The following is a 21,261-nucleotide window of genomic DNA, read 5'->3' on the forward strand; positions in this document are numbered from 1 at the left end:
AAGCATGTAAGGAAGCTTACCATAAGTACACTGGGCCCAAATGACTAAAGCAAATGCAAATGGAGTGGTTAGGAAAAACTGGATAAAGAAGAAATGTTCAAGTTGAAGAGGGAGCTTGCACTCAGATTTTGTTTGGTGAATCATTGCTGGGAATTGGGCGTGGCTCTGGGCCTTTTTAGAACCAGGCAGAGTGAGACGTGAGGATCATTTGCACACTCAGTGTGGTCAATGTTAGCAGCAGCCTGTGGCTCTGAAGAAGTAGAATCACACGTGGTCCTGGAATCTGAGGTTTCCTGCAGCCCTCAGGAAGAGGGCACGGTATAGTAAGGAAGACCAGGATCATCCATGAACTCCACAGTGAGTTTCACTGGGCTGTTCCTCCTAAGAGTCCTCATGTAAAATACGATGTCCACTGAAAGTAATTTAGAACACAGTCTTAACTGGTGGAGAACCAAAATAGTGTTGTTCTGTGAACTCTTCCTCAGCTCTGGGTGGTATTTGGCGTTTGGAAGAGCTGTGATTCTTAACTGGTGGTTAGAAGGCCGTGCCAAAATTGTTACTGATTTGCTTTGAAATTTCACATCATCTTAAAGGTGGGCATGAGAGTCTTTATCACAGAGGGATTAAATATGTAAAGTAGCATTACCGGAGTAGCATGAATGAAGTGTATGTTCTTCAGGCCACCTTCAGAATCAGGATTGGCCAGGCGTGGTGGCTCACACCTGTAATCCCAGCACTTTGGGAGGGTGAGGTGGGAGGATCACTTGAGGCCAGGAGTTTGAGACCAGCCTGGCCATGATGGCGAAACCCCATTTGTACTAAAAATATAAAAATTAGTCTGGTGTGGTGGTGCATGCCTGTGGTCCCAGCAAGTTGGGAGGCTGAGGCACAAGAATTGCTAGAACCCCGGAGGCAGAGGTTGCAGTTAGCTGAGATCATGGCGTTGCACTTCAGCCCGGGCGACAGAGTGAGACTCTGTCTCAAAAAAAAAAAAAACAAAAAAGGGAATCAGGGTTTTCTCAGGTTTCTGGTAGGTGTTGTGATGCGTTTGAGGTTATCTTCTCTGAAAAGGACTTGAAGTAGGGCTTCTCAGAATCACTGGTGAAGTATGGTGTCACCTGCCTTAACAGTCTGCTGAAGAAGGGAAGCATTAAAATCCTCCAGAAAAGATGAGCTGCCTAACCAGAACACATGCAGACATAGATGCCATCTTCACCCAGAAGGGGAACAAGGGAATCACCTCAGGAAGAGGTTTGGAATCTGTCTTGGCACACAGGCAAAGGAGTGGTTAGGGTCCTGAGTGTCTATACTTGGCTATAGAAGGCAAGTTTTTTTGTTTTTTTTGTTTGTTTGTTTTTGGTTTTTTTTTTTGAGACGGAGTCTCGCTCTGTTGCCCAGGCTGGAGTGCAGTGGCGCGATCTCGGCTCACTGCAAGCTCTGCCTCCCAGGTTCACGCCACTCTCCTGCCTCAGCCTCCCGAGTAGCTGGGACTACAGGCGCCTACCACCACGCCCAGCTAATTTTTTTGTATTTTTAGTAGAGACGGGGTTTCACTGTGGTCTTGATCTCCTGACCTCATGATCCACCCGCCTCGGCCTCCCAAAGTGCTGGGATTACAGGCGTGAGCCACCGCGCCCGGCCTAGAAGGCAAGTTTTTAGGGATTTATATCCATATGCTTGTTTTGGACTCTAAAAAATTAAATGAGGCTGAGCACAGTTGCTCACACCTGAGACTGAGGCGGGCAGATCACTTTGCCCGGGAGTTCAAGACCAGCCTGGGTGACATGTTGAAATCCCATTTCTACAAAAATTCCCCAGATGTGGTGGCACATGCCTGTGATCTCAGCTACTTGGGAGGCTGAGGTGGGAGGATTGCTTGAGCCCAGGAGGTTGTGGCTTCAGTGAGCCGTGATTGAGCCACTGCACTCCAGCCTGGGCAACGGAGTGAGACCCTGACTCAAAAACATTTTTTTTAAGTTAAAAAAAAAATCAAATGATAGATTCAAGAAGCCAAGTGAAGCCCATTATGATTAACCCAAAGCAATCCATGCAAAGACACATCATAATTAAACTTCTGGAAACTCAACACAAAGAAAAAAATCTTGAGAGCAATCAGAGAAAAGGACAACTTACCTGTAGGGAAAAGACCGTAAGAATGATGGTAGATTTCTTTTTTTTTTTTTTTTTTTTTTTTTTTGAGACGAAGTCTCACTGTGTTGCCCAGGCTGGAGTGCAGTGGTGCTATCTTGGCTCACCGCAAGCTCCGCCTTCCGGGTTCACACCATTCTCCTGTCTCAGCCTTTCGAGTAGCTGGGACTACAGGCGCCTGCCACCACGCCTGGCTGATTTTTTTTGTATTTTTTAGTAGAGATGGGGTTTCACCTTGTTAGCCAGATGGTCTTGATCTCCTGACCTCGTGATCCGCCCACCTCGGGTTCCCAAAGTGCTGGGATTACAGGCATGAGCCACTGCGCCCAGCCAAATGATGGTAGATTTCTCATGTGAAACTGGAGGCTAGAGGAAGTGGCATGATATTTTTCAAGTACTGAAAGAAAAGAACTATTAATCTAGAATCCTGTACCCAGTGACAATATTGTTCAGGAATGAGCGATATTGGACATTCTTAGTCAACACATTCTTAGATGAAAGAAAACTAAGTGCTGGGTGCAGCAGCTGACGCCTGTATTCCCAGCACTTTGGAGGCTGAGGCAGGCGGATCACGAGGTCAGGAGTTGGAGGCCAGCCTGACCAACATGGTGAAACCCCGTCTCTACTAAAGATACAAAAACAATTAGCTGGGCGTGGTGGTGTGTGCCTGCAATCCCAGCTACTCGGGAGGCTGAGGCAGGAGAATCACTTGAACCTGGGAGGCGGAGGTTGCAGTGAGCAGAGATCACGCCACTGCACTCCAGCCTGGGCGATAAGCGAGACTCTGTCTCAAAAAAAAAAAAAAAAATACACGGACCTAAATGAAAATGCAGCGTATCAAAATTTGTGGGATAAAGCTAAATACAACAATGCAGATTATCTGTAGCACCAGTGCGTACATTAGAAGACAGGAAAAGCTTTCCTCAAATTGATAATCTAAGCTGTCATCTCAAGAACCAAGAGAAAGAGAAACAAAACCAAACTAAGCAGAAGGAAGGACATTTGAAGAGCAGAAATCAATGACATTGAAAACAGAAATCAAACAATAGAGAAAATTAATGACACCTAGCTGGGTCTTTGAAAGATTAATAAAACTGATGTTTTCTTAATCTTTGCCTCTAGCAAGGCTGACAAAAAGAACGTAACTTACCAATATCAGGAATGAAATGGGATGTCACCACAGACCCTGCAGATATCAATACTGCAAACAATTCTATAAGTTTGACAACTTACACAAAATGGATGAATTCCTTGCAAAACACAAATTAGCACAACTCATCCAATATCAAATAGATAATTTGAGTTGCCCTGTAACTATTAAGAAAACAGAATTTGTAATTTTAAAATCCCCAAAAATGGCCAGGCACAGTGGCTCTTACCTGTAATCCCAGCTCTTTGAGAGGCTGAGGTGGGAGGATTCCTTGAGGCCAGGAGTTCAAGACCAGCCTGGGCTAGCAGGATCCCATCTCTAATTAAATTTTAAAATATAAAACATTATTTTTAAAAAGGAAAAAAATTCTCCCCCCAAAAAAATCTCTGGGCCCATATGATTTCACTGGAGAATTCTATCTATCAAATATTGAAAAATGAATTAACACAAATTCTACACAATCTCTTCCAGAAAATGGAAGACGAGAGCGTACTTCCTCAAACCTAAAGACACTACCAAAAAAAGAAAAATACAAACCAATATCCTTTATGACTATAGATGCAAATTCCTTATCAAAATATTGGGAAATAGGATTCAGCAATATATAGAAATAATTATATACTGTGACCAAGTGGGATTTATTGCAAGGATGGAAGGCTGGGTCAATACTTGAAGCTCAATCAATGTAATCCACCATATTAACACACTAATGAAGAAAAATCACAGGATCAGATCAGTTGATACAGAAAAAGCATTTTGTAGAACTCAACACCTGATGATAAAAATGCTCAGAAAAGTAATAGCAGGAAACTTCCTCCATTTAATAAAAGCATCTATTTAGTACAAAAATCCTGTCGCTAATTTTTTTTTTTTTTTTTTTGAGACAGAGTATCGCTCTGTCACTCAGGCTGGAGTGCAGTGGCATGATCTCAGCTCACTGCAAGCTCCGCCTCCTGGGTTCACACCTTTCTCCTGCCTCAGCCTCCCTAGTAGCTGGGACTACAGGTGTCCGCCACCTCGCCCGGCTAACTTTTTGTATTTTTAGTAGCTAAAACTTTTTGTATTTCACCGTGTTAGCCAGGATGGTCTCGATCTCCTGACCACGTGATCCACCCGCCTCGCCCTCCCAAAGTGCTGGGATTACAGGGGTGAGCCACCGCGCCCGGCCTTCTGTCGCTAACATTTAATAGTGAAAGGTTGCATGCTTTCTGCCAGAGATCAGGAACAAGCGAAATATGTCTGCTGTCACTATTCTTATTCAACATAGTGGAAGTTCTAGCTAATCCAATAAGCCGAGAAAAGGAAATAAAAGACATGTAGATGGGAAAGGAAGAAATAAAATCCTATTTGCAGATGACATGATTGTCCTTATGGAAAATCCCAAGGGCTCTACAGAAAACTTGGAGAACTAATAACAGTTCCCAAGGTCACAAGATGCAAGGGATACAAGGTAAACATACAGAAATCCATTTTATTTCTATATACTATTAATGAGTACCTAGACACAAATTAAAAATACATTACCATGTATCATCACTCAATAAAAAAAGGAATACTTCGGTATTAATCTAATAAAACATGTACAGGACTTACATACCAAAAACTATAAGACACTGATAAAAGTAATTAAAGAAGACCTAAATAAGTAGACATATCATATTCATGGATTAAAAGACTCTAGATGATGTCAGTTTTCCCCAAATTGATATACAAATTTAATGCAATTTCTATGAAAAATCTCAGCAAGACGTTTTTTTGTAGATATAGACAAGATTGTTCTAAGATTTATATGGAAAGGCAAAGAAACTAAAATAGATAATAGATAAAGCAATTTTTTTTTTTTTTTTTTGAGACGGAGTTTTGCTCTTTTGCCCAGGCTGAGGTGCAGTGGCGTGATCTCAGCTCACTGTAACATCCGCCTTCCGGTTTCAAGCGATTCTCCTGCCTCAGCCTCCCGAATAGGTGGGATTACAGGCGCCCGCCACCATACCCGGCTAATTTTTGTGTTTTTAGTAGAGACAGGGTTTCACCATGTTGGCCAGGCTGGTCTCGAACTCCTGAACTCAGGCAATCCACCCGTCTCGGCCTCCCAAAGTGCTGGGATTATAGCAATTTTGAAAAAGAGTAAACTGGGAGTAATCATTCTACCCAATCTCAAGGCTTACTATATAGCTGTGATAATCAAGACTGTGTGGTGTTGGTGGAGTGACATACCGTGATGGAACAGACCCACACAAACGTGCCCTCCTGATTTTTATAAAGATGCAAATGTAATTCAATGGAGGAAGACAGCTCATTCAACAAAATGGCGCTGTAGCAATTAGACAATTATAGGCAAATAGGCTAGGTGCAGTGGCTTATGCCTGTATGTAATCCTAGCACTTTGGGAGGCCAAGGCGGGCGGATCACCTGAGGTCGTGAGTTCGAGACCAGCCTGACCAACATAGAGAAGAAACTGTCTCTACTAAAAATACACAATTAGCTGGGCGTGGTGGCGCACGCCTGTAATCCTAACTACTTGGGAGGCTGAGGCAGGAGAATCGCTTGAACCTGGTAGGTGGAGGTTGCCGTGAGCCAAGATCACACCACTGCACTCCAACCTGGGCAATAAGAGCAAAACTCTGTCCCCACAAAGCAACAAAACAAAGGCCATGGGTGGTGCTCATGCCTATAATCCCAGCACTTTGGGAGGCCAAGGCGGGCGGATCACCTGAGGTCAGGAGTTCGAGACCAGTTTGACCAACATGGAGAAACCTCATCTCTACTAAAAATACAAAATTAGCTCGGCGTGGTGGTGCATACCTGTAATTCCAGCTACTCGGGAGGCTGAGGCAGGAGAATCATTCAAACCCGGGAGGCTGAGGTTGCTCTGAGCCAAGATCACACCACTGCACTCCAGCCTGGGCAATAAGAGCGAAACTCCATCTCAAAAAAAAAAAAAAAAAGGGCAAAAGACATTAAAGAAGTTATACAGGTGGCAAATATACCTTGAAAAGCTTTTCCACATTTTTAGCCTTAGGGAAATGCTGATTAAAACTACACTATTTTTTCACATCTATAAAAAGTGGTGACAGCATCAGATGCTGGTGAGGATGTGGAGGAACTGGGTCACTCATAAGCTGCTGGTGGGAATGTCAAGTGGCTGGAAAACTGCCCTGGAAAACAGTTTGGCAGTTTCTGTTAAAAACTAAACACGCAACCAGTGTACCTGAGCATTTATCCTGGAGAAATGAAGACATGTTTACACAATAGCCTACGCATGGATGTTCATAGCAGCTTTATTTGGAATAGCCAGAAACTGGAAATGACCTAGACAGCCTTCAGTGAGTGAATAAAATGTGGCCCCTTCATACCACAGAACGTCACTTGGCAGGAAATGACAACCTGGATGAATCACTGGATACAGATACAGTCCTATATCTTGACTTTTTTGGAGAAAACTGGGCACAGTGTGCATGGAATTTCTCTGTGTTGTTTCTTGCATCTGCAATTACTTAAAAATAAAAAGTTTAATTTTAAAATGCCCTGGGCAGTGTATTCACTGGGTGTTTACCCAGTGCACCTGAGGTTCCTGCTGTTGCTGCCCCGCGGGCTGTTAGGATGCTAGTCCCCAGTGTGTCTTTAGGGCAGGGAGGAAATAGTGGGGTTGTGGCAGACCTGCTTCTTGATGGAATCCTGCTGTCTGCTCTGAGGGAATTTTTCCTGGCTTTTCAGCTTATCCCTGCAAGGTGTCTTGTCAGTAAGATCTGGGCGGAGCAGGGAGAGAACGTTGACTGAGGGGACATTGCTAAGGTCTGGCTGGCCACAGATGGTCCCTGTGAGCTCCCATCTGATACAATTACTTTTCCACGATCTGGGATCTGTAGGGACCTCCACACTTGTGACCTTGTTGAGGCCCTGCTGCTGCTACTGCAGTCACAGGCCTGGAAATTGCTATGGCTTGGCACAGTGTGTTTTGCTCACATGAGGCCTGGTATTGGGCCAGCCTCTGTGCCATCACGTCTGCCACCAGTTCAGCACAGAGGGGAGTAGAGAGGTGGCACGCAAGCTTCGATGTGCCTTTGCTGGCCTTGCCTGGAGCATCTCATTAGTTAGGATAATCTCATGCGCCCACCCAGCTATGAGCAGAATGGGGGGAGTGTTTATGGCCATGACCATCCCCAGGGTATGGAGCAGGAGGTCTGTGCAGCATGAGGGCTGGGGGCCAGCTAGTCATGTGCTTCCTCCTTCCACTCCCAGTTTCCAGGAAGGCCACCCTCAGTGCCCTGGTTTTCCTCTTCTGCATCCTGAGATGTTTGACTTCGAAGAGGAAGGGGTGAGGGAGGCCGGTCCATGCCCAAGCATGGTACAATTTGTTGGCATCCCTTCCCTCTCCTGATTTCAGAGAAGTTGATGACACCTGAGATGTTTTCAGAAATCCTCTGTGACGATCTGGATTTGAACCCACTGACGTTTGTGCCAGCTATCGCCTCTGCCATCAGACAGCAGATTGAGTCCTACCCCACGGACAGCATCCTGGAGGACCAGTCAGACCAGCGCGTCATCATCAAGGTGGGTGACTTCTCACCCAGCACTGGAGCCTTCCTGGCCCTCAGGGTGGGTGTCATCATAGAGCACTGAGGGTACAACAAGGCCTCCCTCAGCAGAAGCCCGTTTTTGGGTTCCATGTCATCTGGAAAGTCATAGCACCTGGCTTAGATCCCTGCAATCCCCCAGGAAGGACATAGGCTGAGTTCTCATAGTAAAGTGTTACATTCTGGACACATTCAGCGGGTGCCTCTGAGGCACTGCCAGGCTCTGAGCAAAGCTGGGAGGTCTAAAGAAGGTGAAGGCAGCTGATTGGCTGGGCCAGGCTGAGCGCTTCAGGGCGACCTAGTAACCCAATAAGATGCTGCCTTAGTGGCCATATTACAGGTGAAGAGGTAGGTACATGGAGAGCTGAGATCACCTGTGGAAGTTTGGTCAGCTGAGAAGTGGTGGGGCTGGCAATCGGACGCAGGCCTGCACCCTGCAGAGCCTATAGCATAGTCCTTGCTGTGCTGAGGCACCACTGCCAGACTATGCCTTGAGGGTGAGGGGAGCTTTGAAAATAGGAAGATATAAGAAGTAGGTGAAACTGGCACATGTGATGACTCTAAAAAGGTCAGTGGTTTGGTTTGATTTGATGCTGTGCCTTTGGCTTCCATTTTAGAAAAACATGAAAGCTTTCATTTCTTTTGGGTGTATACCTAGAAATGGAATTCCTGGATCGTACGGTGTTTAGTTTTTTGAGGAACCGCTGCACTGCCTTTCTCAGTGGCTGCACCCTTTTATATTCCTACCAGCAATGCACAAGGGTTCCAATTTCTCCACATCCTCACTGACACTTGTTAGTTTTCCTTTTCTTTTCTTTTTTTAAGACAGTCTCGCTCTGTTACCCAGGCTGGAGTGCAGTGGCATGATCTTGGCTCACCGCAACTTCCACCTCCTGGGTTCAAGCAATTCTCCTGCTTAATTAAGCCTCTCGAGGAAGAGCTGGAACTACAGGCACATGCCACCATGCCTGGCTAAATTTTGTATTTTTAGTAGAGACAGGGTCTCACCATATTGACCAGGCTGGTCTCGAACTTCTGACCACAAGTGATCTGCCCGCCTCGGCCTCCCAAAGGATTACAGGCGTGAGCCACCGTGCCCGGCTGGTTTGCCAGTATTTTTTTGAGGATTTTTGCATCAACATTCATAAAGGGTGTTGGTCTGTAGTTTTTCTTTCTTGTAGTATTTTTTGTCTGATTTAAGTATCAGGGCAATGAGTTAAAGAATAGTTTGAGAAGGATTGGTATTAGCTCCTATTTAAATGTTTGGTAGATGACTGGGTGCGGTGGCTCTCGTCTGTAATTCCAGCACTTTGAGAGGCCGAGGCGGGTGGATCACCTCGGCCTCTTCTGGTCAGGAGTTAGAGACCAGCCTGACCAACATGGTGAAACCCCGTCTCTACTAAAAATCCAAAAATTAGCCGGTTGTGGTGGCACATGCCTGTAATCCCAGCTACTCGGGAGGCTGAGGCAAGAGAATTGCTTGAGCCCGGGAGGCAGAGGTTGCAGTGAGCCGAGATGGTGCCACTACACTCCAGCCTGGCCGACAGAGTGAGACTCTGACTCAGTCAATCAATCAATGTTTGGTAGAATTCACCAATGAAGCAATCAGGTCTAAGGCTTTTCTTTGTCAGGAGGTTTTGGGTTATTGATTCAGTCTCTTTACTTGTTAATACCTTTTTGAGAAGAATACAAATTTGTTTCCCATAACCTGTTTCAGTTTCACATTATAGCCAGCTAGGAGGAAAAGAAGGGACAATGGTAGGAGAGAAGTGGGGTGAGGATGGGAGCGGCAGCAAGCACCTGGCCTGTGTCCTGAGTATGGTCTGCTGGCTCTGGAGGACAGCCCTGAGGGCTCCACTCTGTGCTCCTCTTTGTCTTGTAAACATGTTGAGGATGAGACCATGTGGGCTAACCCACCCAGCCGTGTGGTTCCAGATGACTGGGATTGGTCACACACAGGGTCCTCATGAAGCCTGACTGGCAGCTTCCCTTAGTTTTTCTCAGAATTGAGCCCATTTTCGTTGTTGTTATCCTGACAGGGCCTGAGGAGGAGCCATACAGAAAGTTGCCCAGCAGCTGTAATCCTCCTGGGACTGTCCCCTGCCCCACCAGAAGAGGCTTCCCCAGTGACCCTCTGACTTACCTGTGATTCCCACCTGGAGGATGGTGGTAGCTGGCAGGTTGAGAGACTGCCCTCAGCCAGATTTCCTGCTCTGCCCTTTGGGTCAAACCGGATGTCACAGGGTGGACACAGCTGGCCCGGGGAAGCCTGTGTTATGTGGGACAGACTGTGTTTTTCAGGCCAGAGGCCTCCTGGGCACCGTGACCCTGGGAACAGTGACCTGTCTTAAGAGGAATAGAAGGTCACACCCAGGGTTTCCCATCTATAACTTGGACTCAGAAGAGCTGGGTCTTTCTTTCTTTCTTCCGTCCTTTTTTTTCATGATTCACTGCAGCCTTGACCTCCTGGGCTCAAGTTATCCTCCCATCTTGGCCTCCTGAGTACTTGGAACTGTAAGCACGTACCACCATGCCTGACTAATTTTTAAATTTTCTGTAGAAAATGGAGTCTCGGCTGGGCACCGTGGCTCACACCTGTAATCCTAAGACTTTGGAGAGCCGAGGTGGGCAGATTGCCTGAGCTCAGGAGTTCAAGACCAGCCTGGCCAACATGGTGAAACCCCGTCTCTACTAAAAATACAAAAGATTAGCTGGGTGTGGTGGCACGCGCCTGTAATCCCAGCTACTCCGGAGGCTGAGGCATGAGAATTTCTTGAACCCGGGAGGTGGAGGTTGCAGTAAGCCAAGATTGCACCACTGCACTCCAGCCTGGGCGACAGGCTCTTCCCATCCCACTGACTCTGTCTTAAAAAAAAAAAAAAAAAAAAGAAAAGAAAATGGAGTCTCACTGGGTTGCCCAAGCTGGTCTCGAACTCCTGGGCTCAAGAAGCCCTTCCACCTTGGCCTCCCAAACTGCTGGGATTACAGACATGAACCACCGTGCCTGGCCAGAGCTGGGTGTTTCTGTAAGGACATCCTTCTTTGTCTTGATCCTGGAACATGACTGAAGGAAAAGAGGAATCTTTGGAGCCATGGCACGTGAGGACCATCTGTCTCCTCAGAAAGAGTGCCTTAGGTTGGAGCGGCCTCTTACAGATATTCTTGGCAATGCTGGGACCAAAGCCCAGGCCTGGCTGCCCTTGTCAGGGCACTTGGCCCAGGTCGGCTTTGCCCAGTTCCAGCAGGGGTTGGCGGGTAGGGGAGGAAGCTGGGGACATGGTGCTGCTGAAATTTGAGCCATCAGACCCAGTGGCACTGTCCAGGCCCTGTCAGGAGAGTACATGGGGTAAGATGTGAGTCAGGGCTGGGGGAGGTGGGCAGGGACCTGGCCCTGCTATGCACCTGCTTGGGAGTCCTTGCCCTGCCTTGGCTCTGTGAGTCCACCTGGAGTCCAGCGCTCCTCACTACCCCACCAAGGCCACTGCCAGATGGCTCCCTCCCTCCTTCCCTGCCTTCCAGTAGAGGTCTCAGCATGGCAACTCAGCCCGTATCTCTTTTCTGCCCAAAATACCGCAGAAGCTTCCCACATCCCTCTGTGGAAGCCAAACGCTTCCAAAGGCCTCAGGGCCCTAACTGCCCTCTGCTCCAGTCCCTCGCCACCCTCATCTCCTCCCTTTTCCCCTCACTGGGCCGACCCGGGTGCCAGACCTTGGCTCCCCAGGCTTTTACATCACTGTGTTCCCCACCTGGGACTGTTCTACCCCAGGGAGCCACATTCCTGCTCCTGGGGTACATTCACTTCTTCCTAAAGGCCTCTCTCCTAGAAGCCTTCCTGGCCTCCTGACTTCTGAGGCCAGCGCGGACTTTCTGCCCCTCCCTCCCTTTCCTCCCTGGCACTCCCGTGCCGTCTGGCACACCACATGCTCACTTCACCTACTTTGTGTCTGTCAGTGCCCCCACCAGCATGGCTTTTTTGGTTGTTGTTGTTTGTTTGTTTGTTTTTGACACAGAGTCTCATTGTGCTGTCCAGGCTGGACTCGAACACCTGAGCTCCAGTGATCTTCCCACCTCAGCCTCCCGAGTAACTGAGACGACAGACATGCACCACCTCACCTTTCTCAGAGCAGCCTTTGGAATGTTTGTCTCTCTTGTGCCTCTCCTTGGTAGACACACAGTCTAGACTTTGGAATAAATGAATGTGTTAGTGACTGAATGGCAGGGGACAGGCAGCTCCATCCATGAGCCCAGGGCAGGGAGGGCTTGCTGGGTGGGAGCCATGTGCCCACGGTCCTAGGGAGTCCTGTTGGGTGGTTCCCTGGGCTGTCTGCTGCTGCATGCTCTTTTCGGACCCAGCACCCACATGGTTTGCTTGGCATTAGATTCCAGTTGGGAAGGGCTAGTACCTCCTGTTCCGGTCATCATCAGGCATAGGCATATGTGGAGATAGCAAAGGACATGGGGGCCTGACTGCAGCCCCCATTGCCTGGCTGCATGCCATGTACAGGATGGTGCAGCTCTGCCCCTTGGCTTCCTCCCTCTGCGTGCGGATTCCTTCATTCCCAGAACAAATACACCCTGCCTATGCTAGGATTCCTGGAGGCAAATGATTCAGATTGTTTCAGACAGTCCTAAGTGCTGTGAAGAAAATAGGAGAGGTGCCAGCATGGTGGCCTGCATGTATAGTCCCAGCTACTCAGGAGACTGTTGGGGGAGGATCTTTTGAGGCCAGCCTGGGCCAACACAGAGAGGCAGCAGGGAAGCCTGGGGGAGCAGAGGGCTCAACCGTAGGGTCTCTTCTCTGCTCAAAACACTTGATATATTGCCTGGGCCTTGTAGAGACCTTGGCTCTACAAAACAAATTAGCCAGACATGGTAGTGCCTGTCCGTAGTCCCAGCTTCTCAGGAGGCTGAGGCAGGAGGGTCCCTTGAGCCCAGCAGTTCAAAGCTGTAGTGAGTCATGATCATGTTAGTGCACTCCAACCTGAGTGACAGAGTGACATCCTGTCTCCCAAGGGGGAGAAAATGGAGAGAAGGGTGTGGAAAGGGGCTGATGGGAAGGGGAGCTCTCAGGAGCTGGCACTTTAGCTTAGACCAGGATGCTAAGAAGAGGCTGGCCCTGCCAGGTGAGGGGAAGACCATGCTAGCAAGTGGGTGGTGGTGTGCAGGGCTCTGAGGCACAGGGCTTTATGAACATGATTGGGGGTTGGGGTGCCCTCATCTCTAAAAGGGGGCAGAAGTCCCCGGAAGGGCTGGGCTCCAAGGCAGTGGTGAGTTCTTCCTGCAACTGCCCACCCTGATCCTTGACTTAAAACCTAAGGACAGGCGGGGCGCGGTGGCTCACGCCTGTAATCCCAGCACTTTGGGAGGCCGAGACGGGCAGATCACGAGGTCAGAAGATCGAGACCATCCTGGCTAACACGGTGAAACCCCGTCTCTACTAAAAATACAAAAAAATTAGCTGGGCGTGTTGGCAGGCACCTGTATTCCCAGCTACTCGGGAGGCTGAGGCAGGAGAATGGCATGAACCCGGGAGGCAGAGCTTGCAGTGAGCCGAGATCGCGCCACTGCACTCCAGCCTGGGCGACGGAGCAAGACTCCGCCAAAAAAAAAAAAATCTAAGGTGAATGGGCAGGTGCCCTGTGGCCTGCTTGCCCCATGGAGCACTGGACAGCAATGAGGGATGACCCCAGCCCCACACTCTAGTGGGAGGAGTCTTGCAAGCATGACGCAGAGTGAATGAAACTGGACCCCGAAGGGTCCATCTTATTCAGAAGAGCCATACCTACTCAAGGAGTGAGAAGTCAAAATGGTGCTTCCCCAGGCGGGGCGGGCATAGGTGGGAGCTCCTGGGGTACAGTCTGTGTTTTCTCCGGCTGGGTGCTGGCTTCCCAGGTGTCCACTGGTTAAAACCCCCTGACAGCACACCCAGGGCCTGGGCCCTCTGGCTGTGAGTCATGCGCTGCAGGGAGTCCTCTGGGGAGTGTGGGAGGAGCTGGCCCAGCACTGTGCTCCCCACAGGCTTCCCTGTCGCCTCGCTGTGTTAGCCTAGAGTGCGGTGCATCTGTGAATGTGCTAGGCAGGGTTTTCTGAGAGGGGCAAGCTCTGTAAAGGCATAGACATTGGCTTAAGACAGGACTTAGGGATGCCTTAGCTGAGGCCTGCCTGGCCGATGTAGTCACATAAGACCGATGGCAGCAGGAGCGAAGGGCAGAAAGGAAGGTCTCCACCAGCACAGGGTACAGCGGGGATGGGATGAAGGTAAGATGGGACTCAGGTGCCCCCGGGGTCACTTCAGGGCCTCTTGAGGGTGACTGTGCTGGGCCCTGAGCCAGAGCCCCTCATGGCAGACAGGAGGGTTGTGGGGTCAGCCTTGTTTTGGGGATGGGAAACTGGAAGGACAAGGGCCACCTGCAGTTCTCAGCCGGTGGACCCTGGTGGGCAGGGTGCGCCGCAGGCCTGGCAGGCCCCCGCTCCTCGCGGCCTCCCTGGGCTGGGGGCAGTCCCAAAGGCTCTAACTCATGTCCTTTGGTTGTCGTCACAGCTGAACATCCATGTGGGAAACATTTCCCTGGTGGACCAGTTTGAGTGGGACATGTCAGAGAAGGAGAACTCGCCAGAGAAGTTTGCCCTGAAGCTGTGCTCAGAGCTGGGGTTGGGCGGGGAGTTTGTCACCACCATCGCATACAGCATCCGGGGACAGCTGAGCTGGCATCAGAAGACCTACGCCTTCAGGTAGGATCGCGCACGAGTCTCTCCCTCCCTCATCTCCCTGCAAAACTGTTTTGAGAAAAAGACTTCTCTGTGTGAGTGGTGATACCTTTGAGGCTTTCTCAAGCTTCGCAGCACCATCTGGCTGGGGTCTGTGTGTTTGCTGTGTCCCCCTCCTGCCCTGTGTGTCTCACCGGGACTCCGCTGTACCAGGTAGGGTTAGAAGCACTTAACGCAATAGCTGGCAAAGACTTGAGTTCCGTCAGGGCGAACCTCAAGTCCTTACCTCCACGGAGCCCTGGGCCTGCCCCCCGCCATCCACCATTCAGTCATCCTGCCCCACACCTTCTCTCTCTGCTCTTGCCCAGACTGTTATTTTGGTCAGGGTGGCCCCTGCCCAGGGTTCTTCATCTGTTGAACTTGAATTCTGTCTGAAACACAAAGGCCCGCCCAGCTTTCAAGAGTCAGGGGTCCCTGGCAGTTCCTTCTTACTGTAGTAACTCTGCCTTTGGTCAGTCAGAGAGCATTTGATGAGTACCATGCTGGGCTGGAACCCATCCTGGCTGCCCTGGAAGATAGAGACAGGTCACCTTGATCCCTGCCTGCAGCATTTGGGCTGGCTGAGAAGGTGGTGGAGGTGTGAACAGAATATTCCAGTCCAGTGTCCTCTGTGCTAGGGATGGGGATGGACCTGGGAGAGGCCCTCCTGTTTCTGGCAGGAGGTAGGACTTAGAGTTAAAAGCGAGGTCAGGGCCCAGCACAGTGGCTTACACCTGCAGTCCCAGCACTTCGGGGAGCTGAGGTGGATCGCCAGAACCCAGTAGTTCAAGACCAGCCTGGGAAAAACATGGGGAGACCCCCTCTCTACAAAAAATACCAGAATGAGCCAGGCATGTTGGTGCACACCTGTAGTTTCAGCTACTCAGGAAGCTGAGGTGGGAGGATCACCTGAGCTCAGGAGGTCGAGGCTGCAGTGAGCCAAGATCATGCCACTGCACTCCAGCTTGGGTGACAGAGTGAGACCCCATCTCCAAAAAAAAAAAATAGCAAGGTCGAGCTCTCCCGGCTCAGCGGGACTCTGGGACTGGGAAGCCCTGTGGTTTCTAACCGTGTCCTCTGTGTTGGGACAGGGTGGGGGTGCGGCAAGCATCCCTACATCAAAACAGGATGTTTGGCTTTCATCTGCTCATCAGACTATCATCTTCCACATCTACAGTCATCACTCAGGGAGGACAGCTTAAAATGCTACATGAGGAGCAAATAGGAAGGTCTGTTTTGCAAAGCCATGACAATTAATGGAGCTCGTTAGGTTTGTGTCTAACTTGTTTTCCCAGACATCCCAAGAGACAGCTTCTACGACTTCCCATAAATCTGAGCAAGGAAGAAGGAATGAGAGCCACCCACGGGGCTCGGGGGCCCTGGGCCTGGGAAACAGCTGAGCCCCTGCCTGAGCGCAGTGGTGCTGAGATCCTGTGACCTGCCCCCCAGCAGCCCTGCTAGTCACATGGTTCTGCTTCAGACAGGGCAGCTCAGAGAGGAGGCTGGGGGTCTGGCGTCTGATGCCTCCCTGTTCCCGCGGGGTGTTGCCTGGGAGTGCAGCTGTAGTGTGCATTCACCCTGCACAGAGCCAAGCCCTATGGCCAGAGAGTCAGTCAAGGGTGGCCTCACTCCACCAGAGCTGGGTCCGAGGACCCGGGAGGCAGTGATGTTGCAAGCATCAACACTGAGCACCTCCTCCCCCAGAGGCTGATCCAGTCAGAACCCTCATTCTGGGCTCGCAGGTATGGGTGGCAGACTAGCTGCCCCCAGCATCCGGCCCCTACGGTGTTGACCTTCACCTAGCCCTGCAGCCACCGTGCCCACAGTCCGGGCTCAGGAGGTGAAGTCCCCGGGGCCTCTTGACAGGTCCTCGCAGCATCCTTTCTTTCAGCCACCACAGCACCATCCCTCCTGCTGTGACCCAAAGGTGACCTGAGCCTGAATTCCTTGCCAAACTCTGGGCCCTCTGCAGTTTGCAGAGTGGCTCCAGAGCAGGCCCCCTGGGGAGTCCCTGGTGGTGGCAGGTCAGGACTTAGAGACGGATCCCCTCTTCATCTCAGTGACCACTTAATGCATTCCAGTTGTGGGGCCTGGGGGCGTCACAGACCCCCCACCCCCTGCTGTCTCTTATGCTGAGTGTGCAGGTTTCAAATCTTTAGGGTTAAAGGCAAGGCCATCCCGCAGGGGGGACCAGGGTGAGCACAGGTCCCTATCACAGCAGCCAGGCGGTAGGGGCGGCCTGCCTGGGGACCTGGGAAGTGTCCTGAGTGGCCTTTTAGCATCAGGAGGGCTGCGTGTGTCTTCCCACTTCCCATACTAGAAGACAGCCTCAATGACAGGACAGGGCCTTAGGGTTGGACTGTCATCCCTGACTCCAACCCGCGTTCCCCCCACTGCACCACCCCACCCCATGGGATCTTAGGAGGGACTTTGTTTAACTCTGTCCCCAGGGAGACCAGTGTCAGTCCTGCCTGGCCCTGCCTGGGGAAAGGAGGATGGGCTGCTGAGTCCCCAGGTCCAGGGACCAGTCAGCCCACAGAGAGCTAGACCAGGAGTCCTGGCCTGGTCTTTGCCACGCAGAAAGCTTGGCAACTGCTGTGTCACATGACTTCTTAAGGGTTTTCAGGCTGGGCGTGGTGGCTCATGCTTATAATCCAGCACTTTGGGAGGCCGAGGGGGGCAGATCACCTGAGGTCAGGAGTTGGAGACCAGCCTGGCCAACGTGGCGAAACCCCGTCTCTACTAGAAGTAGAAAAATTAGCCAGGTGTGGTGGTGGGCACCTGTAATCCCAGCTACTCAGGAGGCTGAGGCGGGAGAATTGCTTGAATCCGGGAGGCGGAGATTGTAGTGAGTTGAGATTGCGCCATTGTGCTCCAGCCTGGGCAACGGAGCTAGACCCCATCTCAAAAAAAAAAAAAGGGTTTTCAGCTCTGGGCCTAGGTCACCCCATAATGGAAGCACTCGCTGATTCCCCTAGAGCCAATCCCTCCATCTCTCCCAGCCAGAGTTCAGTGCCTGGCTTCCATACCCTCCTCGGCAATGGGGACATTGGATCCACGGTACAGTGGGGCGACTGCCGGCCACAGGACATGTGTGCGCAAGGCCACTATGCCCACACCTTGGGGGAACCGGGACAGTACAGCCTGCTTCCTTTGGCAGTGGGACAGACAGGAGACAAGCATGAAGGGGAAACGGGCATGTGACAAACTGGTCAGAAGCGCTAGGCTCCTATAGGACAGACTGGGACCAGAGTGACACAGACGTCATAGAGCCAGTGGAGTAGGATGAAGGGCCAGTGACAGGAAGGAGACAGGGCTCAAGGGGAAGGAGGCTGGGCTAGGCAGAGCCTCTGAGGAGAGCTGATCCTGCAAAGTTACCGGCACCTCCCCTGGGCCAGCCCTGTGTTCCTGGCCAGGGACTGGAGGAGACAGTGCCTTGTCTGGCAGAGGAGACAGATTCACGTGCATGGCCATCAGTGTGCCATGGCCACTGAAAGCACTGGAGGCTGTGGGCATGAGGAAGGGCAATGGAGGGCATAGAACCTGGGGTGAGGATGGCCAGGGCAGGTGCTGACGGGGGACTGCAGCAGGAAGGATCGAGAGGAGGCCAGGGACAGGCAGGTGCTTGAGAAGGAAGGTGGGCCCTGTGGATCAGGCAGGGCGTCTGCCCCAGGGGGCTCTGCACACTAGCAGTCCTACACGTACAGGGTGGGGATGAAGAGAGACTAAGGGTCAGGGAGCTTGGTAGCTGGGCCTGCATGAGGGACAGAGAGGCAGTGTCCCTCTGATGGCACAGCATCAGGAATTAGGCTGGGGGATGTCAGGGACACGTTGTGCTGGTTGAGTGTGAGCCTCAGAGGTTCCTCCCGAAGCTCTGCCCACCAGCCCTGGCCTGATGTCAGGTTTTATTTGTTTTCTTAACAGCTTTATTGTGATATTCATAAATCATACAATTCACAAATTTAAAGTATATAGTGCAGTGGTTTTTGATATATGCACAGAGCTGTGTAACTATCACCACCGTCAATTTTAGGACTTTTTCATCACCCCAAAAGGAAGTGCCACACCCCGCAGCAGGCAGTCCCGTTCCTCCCCACCGTCTCTCAGCCATAGGTGTCCACTCATCCACTTTCTATCTGTAGATTTGCCTATTCCGGGTACTTCATAGAAATGGAACCATCTAATAGGTGGTCTTTTATGACTGGCTTCTTAGCATAATGTTTTCAAGGATTATCCATGTTGTAGCATCTTTTATCAGGACTTCATTCTGTTTTATGATTGAATATTATCTCATTGCGTGGATAGACCACATTTTATTCATTCATCAGCGGACTGCCTTTTGGTTGTTTCCATTTTTCGGCTATTGTGAGTATTGCTGCTGAGAACTTTGGTGTACGAGTTTTTGTGTGAACATCTGTTTTCAATTTTCTTGGCTATATACCCAGGAGTACAATTGCTGGGTCACGTGACAACTCAATGGTTAGCATTTTGAAGAATTTCTAGACTGTTTTCCAAAGTGGCTGCACCATTTTGCATTCCCACCAGAAGTGTGCGATTCCTGTTTCTCTGAATCCCACCGATTCATTTGCTGTTCTCTTTTTGATCACAGCCATCTGAGTAGGTGTGAAGTAATTGTGGTTTTGATTTGCATTTTTCTAATGACTGATGATATTGAGCATCTTTGCCTGTATTTCTGGCCATTTGTGTATCTTCTTTGGAGAAAGTGATTTGCTAGTTTCTTAATTGGGGTGTCTTTTTATTGTTGAGTTATAATTGTTCTTTATATGTTCTAGATACAAGTCCCTCATCAGATGCATGATTTGCAGATATTTTCTCTCATTTGGGGGATTGCCTTTTCACTTTCTTGATAGTGTTCTTTGAAGCACAAAAGTTTTCATTTTGATGTAGTCCAATTTATCTTTTTTTTTTTTTTTTTTTTTTTTGAGATGGAGTCTCGCTCTGTCACCAGGCTGGAGTGTAGTGCTATGATCTCGGCTCACTGTATCCTCCGCCTTCTGGGTTCAAGCAGTTCTCCTGCCTCAGCCTCCCAAGTAGCTGGGATTACCAGCGTATGCCACCATACCTAGCTAATTTTTTATTTTTAGTAGAGACGGGGTTTCACCATGTTGGCCAGGATGGTCTCCATCCCTTGACCTCATAATCCACTTGCCTCAGCCTCCCAAGTGCTAGGATTACAGGTGTGAGCCGCTGCGCCCGGCCGGTAATTTATCTATTTTTGTAGTTTGTTGCTAGTGCTTTTGGTTTCATATCTGAGAATCCATTGTCAATGCAGAGTCATGCTGCCCCAGCACCATGTTGAAAACTACTCTTCCTCCATTGCGTGGACTTGACACCCTTGGAAAAATCAACTGAGGCTCCTGGCGGCCTCGGAGGTGTTGATTGCAAACATAAGGGCGACACCAAGTTTTGGCATCTCCCCTTCCTGGTTGAGTGGCTGTGGGCAGGTCGTTTTCCTTGAAGTCTATCTATATTTTGTAATTTGTAATGTGGGGATAATACTTGTATGTTGCATCACGTGAGGTCATGAAAGTGAGATCACATTGAAAGTAAACTTCAAGATACTTGACCGGCAGGCCGGGCGCGGTGGCTCAAGCCTGTAATCCCAGCACTTTGGGAGGCCGAGACGGGTGGATCACGAGGTCAGGAGATCGAGACCATCCTGGCTAACACGGTGAAACCCCGTCTCTACTAAGAAATACAAAAAACTAGCCGGGCGAGGTGGCGGCGCCTGTAGTCCCAGCTACTCTGGAGGCTGAGGCCGGAGAATGGCGTGAACCCGGGAGGCGGAGCTTGCAGTGAGCTGAGATCCGGCCACTGCACTCCAGCCTGGGCGACAGAGCGAGACTCCGTCTCAAAAAAAAAAAAAAAAAAAAAAAAAAAAAAAAAAAAAAAAAAAGATACTTGACCGGCATCAGTCCTGCCTCTGTCAACTCAGACGTGACCATCCCTGCCTGGGTCTCTTTGTCCCCACCTGGACACTCTGGGTGGTAGGAAGGTCTAGGGTCCCTGGTGGCTTCGAAGCCCATGAACCAGAATTCCCTGGAAGGAGGGGGGAGCAGGGTGGCTTCCAGGGTCCCCAGCACTGTTTGGAACTCAGGACAGCATCTCCCTGCCCATATGCCCCCCAAAACCCAAGGCAGGCTAGTGCTGGCTCTAGGCCCATTCTTACGTGGTTGGTGCGAGCATTTATTTTAGAACAAACCCACTGGAGTGGAATCTTCCCAGTGTCAACGGGAGGTAAACAAAGGAGTCTCTGGGACCCACTCATCAGCTCTTATTTAAGAGAAAACATGTTTTGCTCCCCTCGGTGTGGGCTCGGTGCCTTTCATGTCTGCCCTCCAAGGAAGGCTGCTGGGAGCCCTCACGGTGAGGAATGCTGTTTGGGGTCTGGGGCTGGGGCTGGGGCGGTCCCTAGACTGCTAACGCCCGCCTCCCCCGTGCGGCCGGGGACCAGCTGTCAGGAGCTGCTGAGGATGGGTTAGCCCGAGGCCCACACAGGTGGGGGTGCCGACACTGCCTCTGGCCCTGCCTCTGCGTCACCAGCATGAGCTCGAGCTTCTGGGACTCATGGGCATGGACCTGGTGGGCTGAGCGTCAGCTGTGAGGGGTCAGGCCTGCTGC

At 50.4% G+C, this 21,261-nt stretch overlaps 1 protein-coding gene and 1 long non-coding RNA gene across 11 annotated transcripts in view; one reads left to right on the forward strand and one right to left on the reverse strand.

Moving 5' to 3' along the window:
* The window catches only part of SMARCB1 (SWI/SNF related, matrix associated, actin dependent regulator of chromatin, subfamily b, member 1), a 42,785-nt gene that overhangs the window by 19,031 nt on the left and 2,493 nt on the right, over window positions 1–21,261 (forward strand). For 6 of the 10 annotated variants that reach the window (XM_077948226.1, XM_077948227.1, XM_077948224.1 and 3 more), the window contains 2 exon segments: window positions 7,683–7,849; window positions 14,414–14,604. In XM_077948226.1, coding sequence (XP_077804352.1) covers window positions 7,683–7,849; window positions 14,414–14,604 — 358 coding nt within the window. 10 annotated transcript variants of the gene reach the window in all.
* Window positions 7,722–10,782, reverse strand: LOC144331883 (uncharacterized). Its single transcript, XR_013399463.1, has 2 exons — window positions 9,401–10,782; window positions 7,722–8,644 (listed from the first exon to the last, which is right to left on the reverse strand). It is a non-coding gene; the product is annotated as an uncharacterized LOC144331883 (long non-coding RNA).

The sequence above is a fragment of the Macaca mulatta genome, chromosome 10 (assembly GCF_049350105.2).
Source record: "Macaca mulatta isolate MMU2019108-1 chromosome 10, T2T-MMU8v2.0, whole genome shotgun sequence".
Classification (NCBI taxonomy): domain Eukaryota; kingdom Metazoa; phylum Chordata; class Mammalia; order Primates; family Cercopithecidae; genus Macaca; species Macaca mulatta.